The 12,202-nt window shown below is 38.3% G+C and overlaps 1 protein-coding gene across 1 annotated transcript in view; it reads right to left on the bottom strand.

Moving 5' to 3' along the window:
• The window catches only part of Magi2 (membrane associated guanylate kinase, WW and PDZ domain containing 2), a 1,359,346-nt gene that overhangs the window by 107,077 nt on the left and 1,240,067 nt on the right, over positions 1–12,202 (bottom strand). The window contains exon 17 of the mRNA XM_042684528.1: positions 1,870–2,055. Within this exon, the coding sequence (XP_042540462.1) occupies positions 1,870–2,055 (186 nt within the window). The remainder of the gene's footprint in view (positions 1–1,869; positions 2,056–12,202) is intronic.

Genomic DNA, 12,202 nt, shown 5'->3' with positions numbered 1-12,202 from the left:
CAGGGTTCAACCCACTCCTGCAATGAGTGTTCTTTCATTACTTATAACCAACCGTATCAGACGAGGTTACCTTGTTACCTTGTCAGAAGAAAAGATTACCCAGACAAACCTAACCTCCAAACAACCCATCCAAATCCAAACAACAAAACGCCAGTAAAAACTAAGAAAAAAAGGAAAAGACAGAACCTCTCGGACACATCCCAACATTTTTTTGCTGACAGAAAATGTTTTAGTCATACTCTTCAACTCTATGAAAAGGGCTCTGTAGCTTAAGGTGCCTTCAAACTCAAGATCCTCTTGTCTCAACCTCCTAAGTGCTGGCATTGGAGTCATAGACCACTATAAGTCATAGTGGGGTTACAAAGAGGTAATCTTAAATGGCATAAGTGCTTTTTATAATTTCTACTTTAGTCACCTACCAGTCTTATCATCTAATAACCTTCTGTATCTGTACCAAAATTCTTTGGAAAGAAGGGCAACACTGAGCTCAGGAAGATTTCTAAAACTATTCTTTCCCGCCAGAAAGCTGCTTTATTTTTTATCCCGAATAACAGAAAATTTCCCACTGAAATCATCTCCATAGGATGAACAAACACATTTCACATCAGGAAGACGGAGAAGCACATCAGAGTTTTAGTGATCAACTGTGCATAGGGCTTATTTCCATTGGGTATTTTATATGTTTATGTCTGTAGATGACAGGTTTTTGAGAAATGGTCTTTGTCTTCTTTTTCTCTGGTTGGGTGACAAAAGGGGAAGGATCTATTAGCATTCTATTCCACACCCCTTTCTTCTCTCATAGCCCACATATGTTAATTTCTTCTCCATTTTTATCAGCATTTCTCACCCTTGACATTCTTAACATTTTAGACCAGAAAATTCTTTGCTGTGAAGGGCTGTCTTGTGCAGTTTAGAATGATTAGTGACATCTCTGGCCTCTCTCCACTAGATGACAGTCGCATCCCTACTCCCATCATGACAGTTAAAATTGTCTGTAGAGATTGCCAAATGTCCCCCAGGGAGCCCACTTCACCCTGGTTGAGAATACGGTCTTACATTTAAAGTCAAGTGTCTGTGTAGCCATTTAGTGTCTGCACATCGATAATCCTAAAATGGAATGAGGAGGAGTACTGAGTAAAACAGGGGGTAGCAAATAGGCCTATCAGCCTCTATGTGGGACATGATGGTTCATTCACCAGTGAGCTCCAGTGATGGAACTCTTGGAAGACATTAACAAACCAGCAGCTACAAACTAGTAATGAACCCACTGGGTGTGGAAGTGAGAGACACATGCTGGATTGCCAATTCAGAACTGTAGGCCCCTTAAAGGCATGATTGTGAGCTGCGATCTTTACCACTCTGCAACCTCAGGGGGGAGACCTTGTACAGAGAAATTCAAAGGCTGAGTGGGAATTTTAAATTCCTATCAGATGCCACATTTCCCTACACCACAAAACTTCTTGAAGCTTTTCAAAATCAATCTGACTTTGAAGAATCCTCCGGAGATAAATAAGTTTTTTTTTTCTTTTCATTGTTCAGGCTTGCAACTCTATCTTTTCTGTCTATCGAACTCTGGGTTAATGAGCATCATTAAAAAAAATGACACTGAGGGTCTTCCTCTACCAAAGGATCAGAAAAGCCCCTGTCTTAGGATTCACACTATTTAGCCTGTAACTCCACAGACCTTGATTTCTGAATGAAATTGGTGGTGAGGAAACAGAATGTGGGATACAACTGAGTGTGAGTTTGTGCAAAAGTGGAAATTATGGTCAATCTCTGACAGCAGCTGAGAGGACTCCAGGACCCTGGAGACCCCAGCAGCATGCCCATGTCCTGACTCTCTCGGCAAGGCTGCCCTGCGGTACTCACCCTCCTGAGGAATGATGCGAAGGGTGACACTAAGGCCTGCATCCTTGATGAGCTTCACGATGTCAGCGTGAGGCATGTTGATGATGGACTGGCCGTTCACTGCTAAGATCCGGTCTCCCACTTTCAGTTTTGCACAGCGATCTGCAGGACTCCCATCAATGATGCGTCCAATTTTATGGGGCACAGCTAAAAAGACCCCAACAGAAATAAGTATGAGGGACATCATCAATACATGCTCTATCTTTCAGTCTCAGTCCCAAAGAAACACTACAATGTCAGAATTCCTTCTTTTGTCAGTGTATTTGCCTTTTGTAATCACGATCATTTCTAGTAAATGTAGTCCTGTGCATATTAATGAGACCAAAGTTTATAGTTCAAGTCCTTGGCAGTGACAGGCCAATTCTAAACACATAGACCAGATCTTCTCAAACTTTGTGTGCATCCTAATTACACCTGGTTTAAAATGACAGTTATGGCTGGGTGCTGGTGGCTTACACCTGTACTCTTAGCTGCTCAGGAGGCTGGGATCTGAGGATTACTGTTCAAAGTCAGCCTGGGCAGAAGAGTTGTGAGACTCTTCAGTTAACCACCAAACAGCTGAAAGTGGAGCTGTGGTGCAAGTGACAGACAGCTAGTCTTGAGTAACAAAGCTCAGTGACAGTGCCTAGACCTTGAGTTCAAGGACTGGTGCACATGTGCATGTACATGCACACACACAGACACACGACACACAAAGACAACAACAAGACAGCTACCTAGGCCTCTGAATCCAAATCTGACTGGCCAAGGACCATGTGAATCCCAATATCTGGGAAAGAGCTGAGGACCATGGGTTTCTAACAAGCTCCCCGGAGCATCCAATACATTTCAGTGAGTGAGACACACAGAGATACCACTAAAGAGCTGGTATTCTACAGATAATAATACAGATTCAGAAAGATACCAGGAATACCAGCAGTTGATCCCTTCTGTTTTTCTGAAGGAGAAAATAGAGAAAGAAATGTGTATTAACTCGGATAGTAGCCATCTGGTAAAGAAGTTATGTCCAATTTCCTACTATCTGCTATTTAGTTTTAAATTTTAACTGGCTCTTTCTGTTTTATGTTACTATGTGGCCTGGAGAATTTGAGGCCACACACACACATCTATAAAGACATACTTTTAAGTGGTATGAGAAAGAGAAATAAAAAATGCTACCAGTTGAACAATGATCCTCCTTTGATTGTGAGATGATGTGCAACCCATAAGTTAATAAAGATAAAGAAAGGCTTCAGAACTGATGGGACATGATACATTTGTGTATGCATAGGAAGGGCCAGATACAAGAGAATGGAGATTTTCCTAGTAGATTGACTTGCATTCAGTGTAAATGGTTGAATGGGGTTGGATATCAAAAGTAATTGGTGTCCTTAGGAGTTCCTTTCAGGAGTTTATGATGTGGAAAACTGTTGTCTTTCGATTCTCTATTGAAGACAGCCCCAGACAGGAAATCAGCTGTCAGTGACTCTGCTTACTGTATGGAATTGGATATTGATTTCATCTTCAGCAATGGACAGGGACACTATCCACCCTTCTATATGCTCCAAGGATGTCTACTCATTGAAGTCAGTGAAGGCAGAACACCAGCTAATCACCATGATAAGGAAGGACAATTAGCAAGTTAATGAACCAGTACTTTGTTCACTCTTCTATTGTGAAAGGTTATAGATAACATATGAAAATATTGGCCAAGCCTGGTTCCCTGAAGTGAAGCTCATTCTGTCGGAAGCTCAAACTCATTTTTATTTACCACAAGCACTAATGGGTTTAATTTAGAATGCCTTACATAGAGCATACTAATGATCATCTTAGAGTATTAGAATGATATGTTTCTCGGGTAGAAATAGAGTACGAACAATGAGTGTCTTTAAAAAATGATGTAGGTATGCAAAGTGTTAAGTTTTCAAGCATAGGGTGAAGTTTCTCTACTGCTTTTGCTCCTGTTTGTGTTCCAAAGTGTCTTAATGGTCCACAAATGATTTGTTTCCCTTGTCTATAATGTGTATACTATTCCCCATCTTGTGATCTTGGGAAAGTTATCTAATTTCTCTAAGTTTGGTTTTCAACAGTAAAATTGGGATAGTAATATTAAATGAACTATCATACACAATCATGGCATGAGCATAATCACTACAACAGTGCATAGTACAGAAGAACTGATCTGTAAGCACCCACTGTCGTTCTGTTTATTGCTATTCTCTTCTAAGTATCTCTTATATCACAACTGATATGTGTGTGCTTGGTTGTTTTTCATGTGGAAAAATCTTGTAATAATTTGAAACAGAAGGAACACTTCCTTTATGATGACAGAGAGCACACATTATCTCCTAAGTATCACACAGGAAAACACCTTGTTTAAAAGTTAGAGGTATTTAGGGATTAGATGCTGGATGAGGTGAAGGGTCTAGTTTTCAGTTACTTCCAACAAAATATATTACAGATTTTTGTAGAAAATCATCAGTTTTTAAGTAAGATTTTTTTTTTCTGGTCCTGGAGTTTTTGGACTCAGGGCCTGCACACTGTCTCTGCTTTTTTACTAAAGGCTAGAACTCTACTACTCCAGCTCCACTTCTGGCTTTGGGGCAGTTAACTAGAGATAAGAATCTCATGGACTTTCCAGCCAGGGTTGGCTTCAGACCTTGATCCTCAGATCTCAGTCTCCTGAGTAGTTAAGATTACAAGCATGAAACTCTAACACTTGGCCATGAAGTAAGAATTTATTATTCAAAGGAAAATCAAGGAAGTAGTGTTGTGGCTCAAGTGGTAGAGCACTTGCCTTGAGCTGAGGAACTTAGGGACAACACCCAGAGTTCAAGTACCATGACTGAACCCCCCCCTCAAAAAAAAGGAAAATCAAAAGTATATATCATTTGATTATCTATTTCCTTATTTACTGAAATTGCTAATAAGTTTAATTTTTTGAAAGTTATTAGTAATTTCTGCTATCTCTTATGAGTACTTTTTGGAAACAAGTATTCTGATAAGTGATTTATATGCCAAATATATAATATAAATATATCATATATATTAGCTATATAAATCTATAATGCATATTTATATATAGTATATAAATATAATTATATACACATATGTTTATATACACATAATTATATTTATTTTTAAGTATAAGTATAATATAATTTTTAACAATTTATACAAGGTACCTGATATTATTACACATTTGTGGTACACAGATGGTATATATATATATATATATATATATATATATTAGCTAGTAATTTGCTCAGTATCACATAAGGCAAACATGACTTAAAACCCCAGTAACTGTGATAGCAGATGACAGATCTCTTTCTCTTGGTGAGCATTCTATACTGCCTCTCTCGACTTCACTGTCTCTGACCTCTAACCTATTCCTCAATTTGTGCACACCTGCTGCTTTTATTTGGGATTCCAGCTTGCCTCTAAGCCAGCAAGCACAAGCAGTTCAGGAGTGGTTCTGATCCAGAGAAGGGCAGAAGCTAGGAACTGGGCTTGAAGTGGGTTCTTTGATGCAGCTGTCTTCTGACAGGTGAAGTGCGGGGAGAGAAGAGAGCAGAGGAAAATTGGATATTCTTCAGATCCTGTTTAGTTCAAACTTCACATCCTAGCACCATTTCTTTGCTTGAAGTAATTTCTTTGGGTATTAGAAACTGACATTTGAAATGAAATTCAAAAATATATTTCAAAACAGAGACAAATGGTGTTTGGATGGTTTGCTGTCATGATTTATTCATGCCTCTGCTCCTTTTCATTACCATGGGTCTTCTGGAATGTACCGGGCATAAAATCCCAGATATTTTGAAATACCAGAACACACACACACACACACACAATTTTGTATGCTCAGTAATAATACTTGTATTTGTTAATTTCCAGACACTGTACTAGACACTTTAGCTATGAAAATATAATAATCACACTTCTTAATTCACTGCTAAGAAAAACATGTGTCAAACCCAGTATCCAAACCCTTGCCCATAGTTTCAAACACTGGGATAATTTTCTTTTTCTTCTTTTTTGTTTAAATAATTTTTTCTCTTTTAATTATTTCTTTTATGTGGTACTGAGGATTAGAACCCAGAGCTTCGTGCATGTTAGACATTAAGCCACCTTCCCAGTCCCAATTTTCTTCTTCTTTTAAATTTACTTTTTATTTTTCTTCTTTTTCTTTTAATATATGAGAGGCTGGAAGAAATTTGAATTATGAGGGGGAAAGGTCTGACTGGTGAGACTGCTCAAAAAGTACCCTTGAAATTTTAAGATGCAAGCTTCACTGTAAATGGGATTTGCTAGTTTCAAGGCCATTTTAATTTGTTTATTCTTTCAGTAATTATAATGGAAACCAAAATAAAAGACTAAAACCAAACAAAAATATTCAAAAGTAACCACATGGACCTAAAATATGGATGAACATACAATTTAACATACAGTTTAGAAGTATATATCTGAATTGATCTTGTGTGGATTATAATGTGATGGTGGGATGTCCTATTCTGGTCTGGTCTATTTGGGGTTCTAAAACCTTCTTGTATCTGAATATATCTATCTTTTTGCATGGTTGGGAAGTTCTCTTCTGGGATTCTGTTAAACAAATTTCCTAGACCATTAACTTCTGTCTCTAGGTGCTTCTCTACACCCATTATCCTCAGATTAGGCCTTCTGATGGTGTCTTCCAAATGTTGAATAGATGTATTTCTTGGATTTGTCTTGGATAGTTGTATGTTCTCTCTCTATAAAATCTAGGCTGTCTTCAATCCCTGAGATTCGATCTTCTGCATGGTCTAACCTACTGTCAAGACTTTCTACTTTGTTTTTTATTTCTTTTCCTTCTAATTGGTTGGCTTTGATGGCTTCAAATTCTTTGTTGGAGCTTTGTTTTAGATCTTGTATGAACTTCTTTACTTCCTTAATTTGGTGTTCGGTGTTTATTCTCAAATCATTTAGTTGGTTGGTTATGGTTTCCTTGGACTCCCTTTCCTTCTGTTGGGCTCTATTCAGCATTCCCTTTGTGGTATCCCTAAATTCTTTCAGCTGTCTGTTTATGGGTTGCATGCATGCCTCTATTGATCTTTGCCTATTCTCATCCCGCTCTCAAAATTCCTGTATTAATCTTTGATTAGCTTCCTCATGTTCATGCAATTCCTGGTCTAATTTGTGGAGGGGAAGGGCAAAAACAAATCGTTTAAATAGGGATCCAGGTGGACCCATTGCAACAATGAGATGTACAAGTCGTTATGTTGAAAGGTAAACTACAACTTTGGCTGCATGGGTCGGGGGAGGGTGGGTGGGAGATGGGAAGGGATGGGAAGGGGAAACAAAGAAGGAAGCAACAATGCTTGATAAGAAATGTAAAATGTACTCATTACCTTGCCCATGTAATTGTAACCCCTCTGTACAGTATTTTCACAATTAAAAAAAAAAGTATATGTTTGAGCCGGGTGCCAGTGCCTCTCACCTGTAATTGTAGCTACTCAGGAGGCTGAGATCTGAGGATCACAGTTCAAAGCCAGAATGGGCAGGAAACTCTGTGACACTCTTATCTCCAAGTAACCACCAGAAAACCAGAAGGGTGTTGTGGCTCAAGTGGTAGAGCACTCATCTTGAGCTGAAGAGCAGAGGGACAGTGCCCAGATTCAGAGTTCAAGCCCCATGACCAACAGAAAAAAAAAATGTGTATGTTCAGTAACTGGAGGTACCTGCCATAGTTTCATTACAACTGTTTTCTATTGACATGGACTTTAATCAAAACAGTAATTGTAACTCTTGGCAGCTGAAGGCAGCCTCAGTTTTTTCTTTACCAGCATCTCCCCTACATATGTAAGTACATTCAATGTTGATGTCCAGCAAAGCTTTGGTGAGGGGTGTGTACTCACAATGGATTCTATCTGGGAACAAGACACAGTTCCATTTAGTCAGTGATGAGGTCTCCAGAGCTTATGACCCAGTGCTTTCTGTGTAATGCTAATGGAATTATAGAGCAAAGAAGAGGCCCTGACCTTGGTTTCTATTATTGGGATGAACAGTCCTCATTAATTCCCCAAGAATTGATGACTAAGGTAACTGCCTGAGCACAGTCCATTTAGACGCATGCCTTGCAGACATTGTCTGCCAGGAGGCAACATAAATCAAGTCATTGGATCTGTCTTCTTGACACTGTGTGCTTAGGATACACAGATATTTGGGAAAAGTTACAATATGTCATTTGACTTTGGTCATACTGACATTTGGGAAGGAGACAATATGTTATAATGAGCAATTTTAATTGAAAATCACAAATGATGGAGAAGTAAACTCATCTTTTCTATTTCATGATTCATTCCTAGGTGAAGTGCTACATTTTGATTGCAATATGTTTTATACTTTTCTATAAAAGAACAAATCCTTTGGCATTGTCCAACATACCACACTTATTTTAATAGGAATATTTAGAGATAGTAAGTGGGACTGGATAATCTCTAAAGTCAGAGGTAAAGACAGGGATTCTTGGGGTCTCCATCTCATCACTACAAAAAATAACAGTTCTCCCTTTTTGGCTGTTGGGTTCTCTTCTAGGACCTCTGTATAGATTACCTACATTCCCTTTGTCATGCTCAAAGTGGCCCCCTTCAGCCAATGAACTCTTATTGAATTTACCCTCTGTTATTCTCCATAAAGAAGACAGGCTGGTTACTTTGGAGGATTTCTCTTGCTTTCGTAATGAGTTCTTCTCAACATCCTGAGGGAAGTGATTATTAGATTCCTCTCCTGTTCTACTTTCCTATTATTTCCTTGTTTATGTGTATTTTGTTTCAGAGAAAGAAAAGCTTAAGACTTATGTCTATACTTAATTATCTCCTTATTAACTGATCCCACTAAGTGGGCTTGTATATGGAGAACACTCTCTAGTGAAAGTGGATTTTGCATCCGTCATGTCAAACTCCTGAGCATGAGGAAGATCAAGACTTCAAAGGTAATCAATAGCATAAGCTCTCATTATCGCACAATCCGATTAACTTGTGAAGTTTAAATAATATTAGCTTAAAGAGTGGGGGAAGTAAGTTAGGGCTTAGAATTGATAAAAATACTGTATAATTCTAGTTGCTCTTCTTTCAGTATCTGTTGAAAGTATTTGGTGCCTAGTTTGATAATAATGGGTTGGGGGCAGGAGGATAAATCCATTGATGCATCAATCAATACACACCCACATAGCATGTTCTTTGTAACAGGAGAAATGAGGCCTCATGAAAAGGCACACCAAACAACCAGAATATTGACCCTCAGGAAACCACAGTGTGGTTGGAGAGACCCGGGTTAAACATGTAAAAACATGTAAGTCACAAATGGAAAATCCATGGTAAAAGTAACAAACAACAAGAGTAGAAATGAGGGGTGAACTTCTGAGTCCATTTGTGGACTCTCAGAATGGGGAGGAAAGCAAAGGTAGTTCTGTCTATAAGTAAATGACAGTGTTAGATTCCTCAGGGAAAAGGAATCTCGTGATGGTAAAGACAGAATTCATTACATCCAGAAGGGGAGAAGCAAGGAGAGATGCTTCATAGGCTGGGTCATTCCGGCTTCTGTAAGCTTCTTGATATGACTGGTGCCTTTAGTCTGCTTCTCTCGATGGAGGCTGAATATATGGTAATACTGGAGGATTATTACAAAGTGTTTCAAGCTTTTTAGTCAATGGAGATTTGGGGGCTGTCTTGCAGATTGAACTCAGGGCCTTGCTACACAGGGACATTACCATTGAAGCCAGGGTCCCACACCTTTTGCTTTAGTTATTTGGATGAGGTCTTGTGGTTTTTTCCTCCTATCCATGATACCCTCACATCGGTGCTTATAGATGTACACTAGCACATGTCTAACATTATTATTTTGTTGAAATGGAGGTCTTACTATCTTTCTCCCCCAGCATGGCCTTGAACCATGATCCTTTCAATATCTGTTTCTAAAGTAGTTGAAATTATGTGCATGAGCTACTTGGCTTAACATGATGAAGATCTGCTCTACTTCAGTCTTCAGAAACTTAAGTGTAGTTTTGATCTTATTTTTAATCTCTGCTTATTTTTAATATCTCCTTCCTAGAAGTCTGGACTTAATATATTCTGCTGTAATAAATCCACTCAGCTAGATGTCTTTCCTGAAGTGAGACACACCATCCTCTGAAAGAGTTTTGGTCACCAGAGGTAATGAAGATGTGGGGAAAACATGTGTTTTGTATTTTACAAATTCATATGTTGAAATTAAGAAAAAAACAGCCTGCATAACTTGTTTTCTTTGGGAAGTCTGTGAAATTTAGCTTTCCAAAACTGAAAACGTCTTTCCTGAAATTCATAGCCAACCAACTTGCAAAGTCCCAAACTGAACAGCTGGTGTTTTAAGGACTGCATATTCAAAAAGTACACCTTCCCCATTCCCCACCCCAACACCCATGAGTCAGTTACTTGTGGTTGAACAGTTTAGTTACCCTCCAGTTGGTAATAAGCAGATGGTCAGATGGGAGAATGGGAAGAGAGCCCATCACTCACAGTTTGGGAACCCAACTGAATTTGTGTTTCCAAGGGTAAAAAAGGATCATATAGGAAATATTAGCTATATGGCTAGAGATATATGGCAAACATTATCTATCTATCTATCTATCTATCTATCTATCTATCTATCTATCTATCTATCTATCTATCTATCTATCTATCTATCTATCTATCTATCTATCTATCTATCTATCTATCTATCTAATCTATCTAGCAAATTTCCCCCAGTTGGGGAAAAAAATCTCTCCTAGCTGTGCTATGAAATTGAGTTGGAAAAAAATTCCATTAGGAATTGTAATTAGGTGTGACATAACTGTTCTAAGAGCAAAATAATAGGTTAAAATAGTTTTGCTGGTTGGAAAGATTTCATAGGTCTATAGACAAAGAGCTGGTTTCATGTGACCTGTGTAGTCACTCAGGTCCACACATTCAAGAGAGGCTGAAATTTGGTTTAATGATCTGCTTTCACCAGCGGGCCATTATTTGATGGTATTACAATTTGAATTCAGGACCTCACACATGCTAGACAAGTGCTCTACTACAGGAGTCATTCTACTTCACTTTTTTTGGGTGGGGGGAGAGATAGGGTCTTGCTCTTTTGCTTCGGCCATCCTGGATTGTGATCTTATTTATGCTTCTCTACATTACTAGGATGAAGAGCTCACCATCTTCCCCCGCAACAGTACTTTCCTTATAGCTAGGATGTTAGATGTTGGACACTGCACTCAGCCATTGGTGAAAGTTTTTTTATTTTTTGGCTTGGGCTGGCTTAGAACAGTGATTTCTTGATCTTGGTATCCCAAGTAATTAGATCATAGACTTGAGAGACTAAGGTTGGCTACCATGTTGATATTCTTAATACTTAAAACAGTGACCCAACATTATTGTCTTGCAAGCACCTGAAAATTATGTAGTTGATCCTATGTAGATAAGTAGTTAGTATATTTATTATGTCACTCTTGTTTTTAGTGTCTTCAATGAAATATGAAAATGAGAGTATAAGAATCAAGAAAAATCTCCAGAAAGGTAGGTGATAGGAAAGGAGGCAAAACATTCTTTTCTTTTTTCTTTTTATTGGGTCAGTCCTGCGGCTTAAACTTAGGGCCTGGCCACTCCCTGAACTTCTTTTGCTCAAGGCTTGTGCTCTACCACTTGAGTCACAGTGCTATTCCTGCCTTTTTCTGTTTATGTGATACTGAGGAATCAAACCCAGGGCTTCGCATGCTAGGCAAGCACTCTACCACTAAGCCACATTCCCAGCCCCATTATTTTCTTTTATAGTTGTATTTCTCATCTCACACATATCACTAGAAAAGCAGTTCAATTAGTTTCTGTTAAAGTATATATTTTTTCCTTCTCATTCTCTTTATGATTTTATTTATTAATTTAATGTAATTTTATTGTAAGGGTGATGAACAGAGGGTAATATTACAATTACATAAGTAAGGAAATGAGTACATTTCTTGTGGAATATTGTTACCCCTCCCTTGTTTTCTCTTACTTTCCTTCCCCTCCAACTCCCCTCGCACCAAGTTGTAAAGTTCATTTACAACATAGTGTGACAATGCTTGATAAGAAATGTACTCGTTATCTTGCCTAGGTAATTGTAACTCCTCTGTACAGTATTCTCACAATAAAAAAAATATTCCCAAGGAATTATACTGAGATTGAGAAACAAACACACAAATACCTTTGGCACAGAACATGAGCAAAGGATAAATAACATTATAATGTACTTATGGATAACAGTATGAATTGCTTTTTCCAAACTTGTATTTTAG

This window comes from Dipodomys spectabilis, unplaced genomic scaffold, assembly GCF_019054845.1.
Source record: "Dipodomys spectabilis isolate Male_0828 unplaced genomic scaffold, ASM1905484v1 ptg000089l, whole genome shotgun sequence".
Taxonomy (NCBI): domain Eukaryota; kingdom Metazoa; phylum Chordata; class Mammalia; order Rodentia; family Heteromyidae; genus Dipodomys; species Dipodomys spectabilis.
This window is presented reverse-complemented; position numbering and strand designations above follow the sequence as displayed.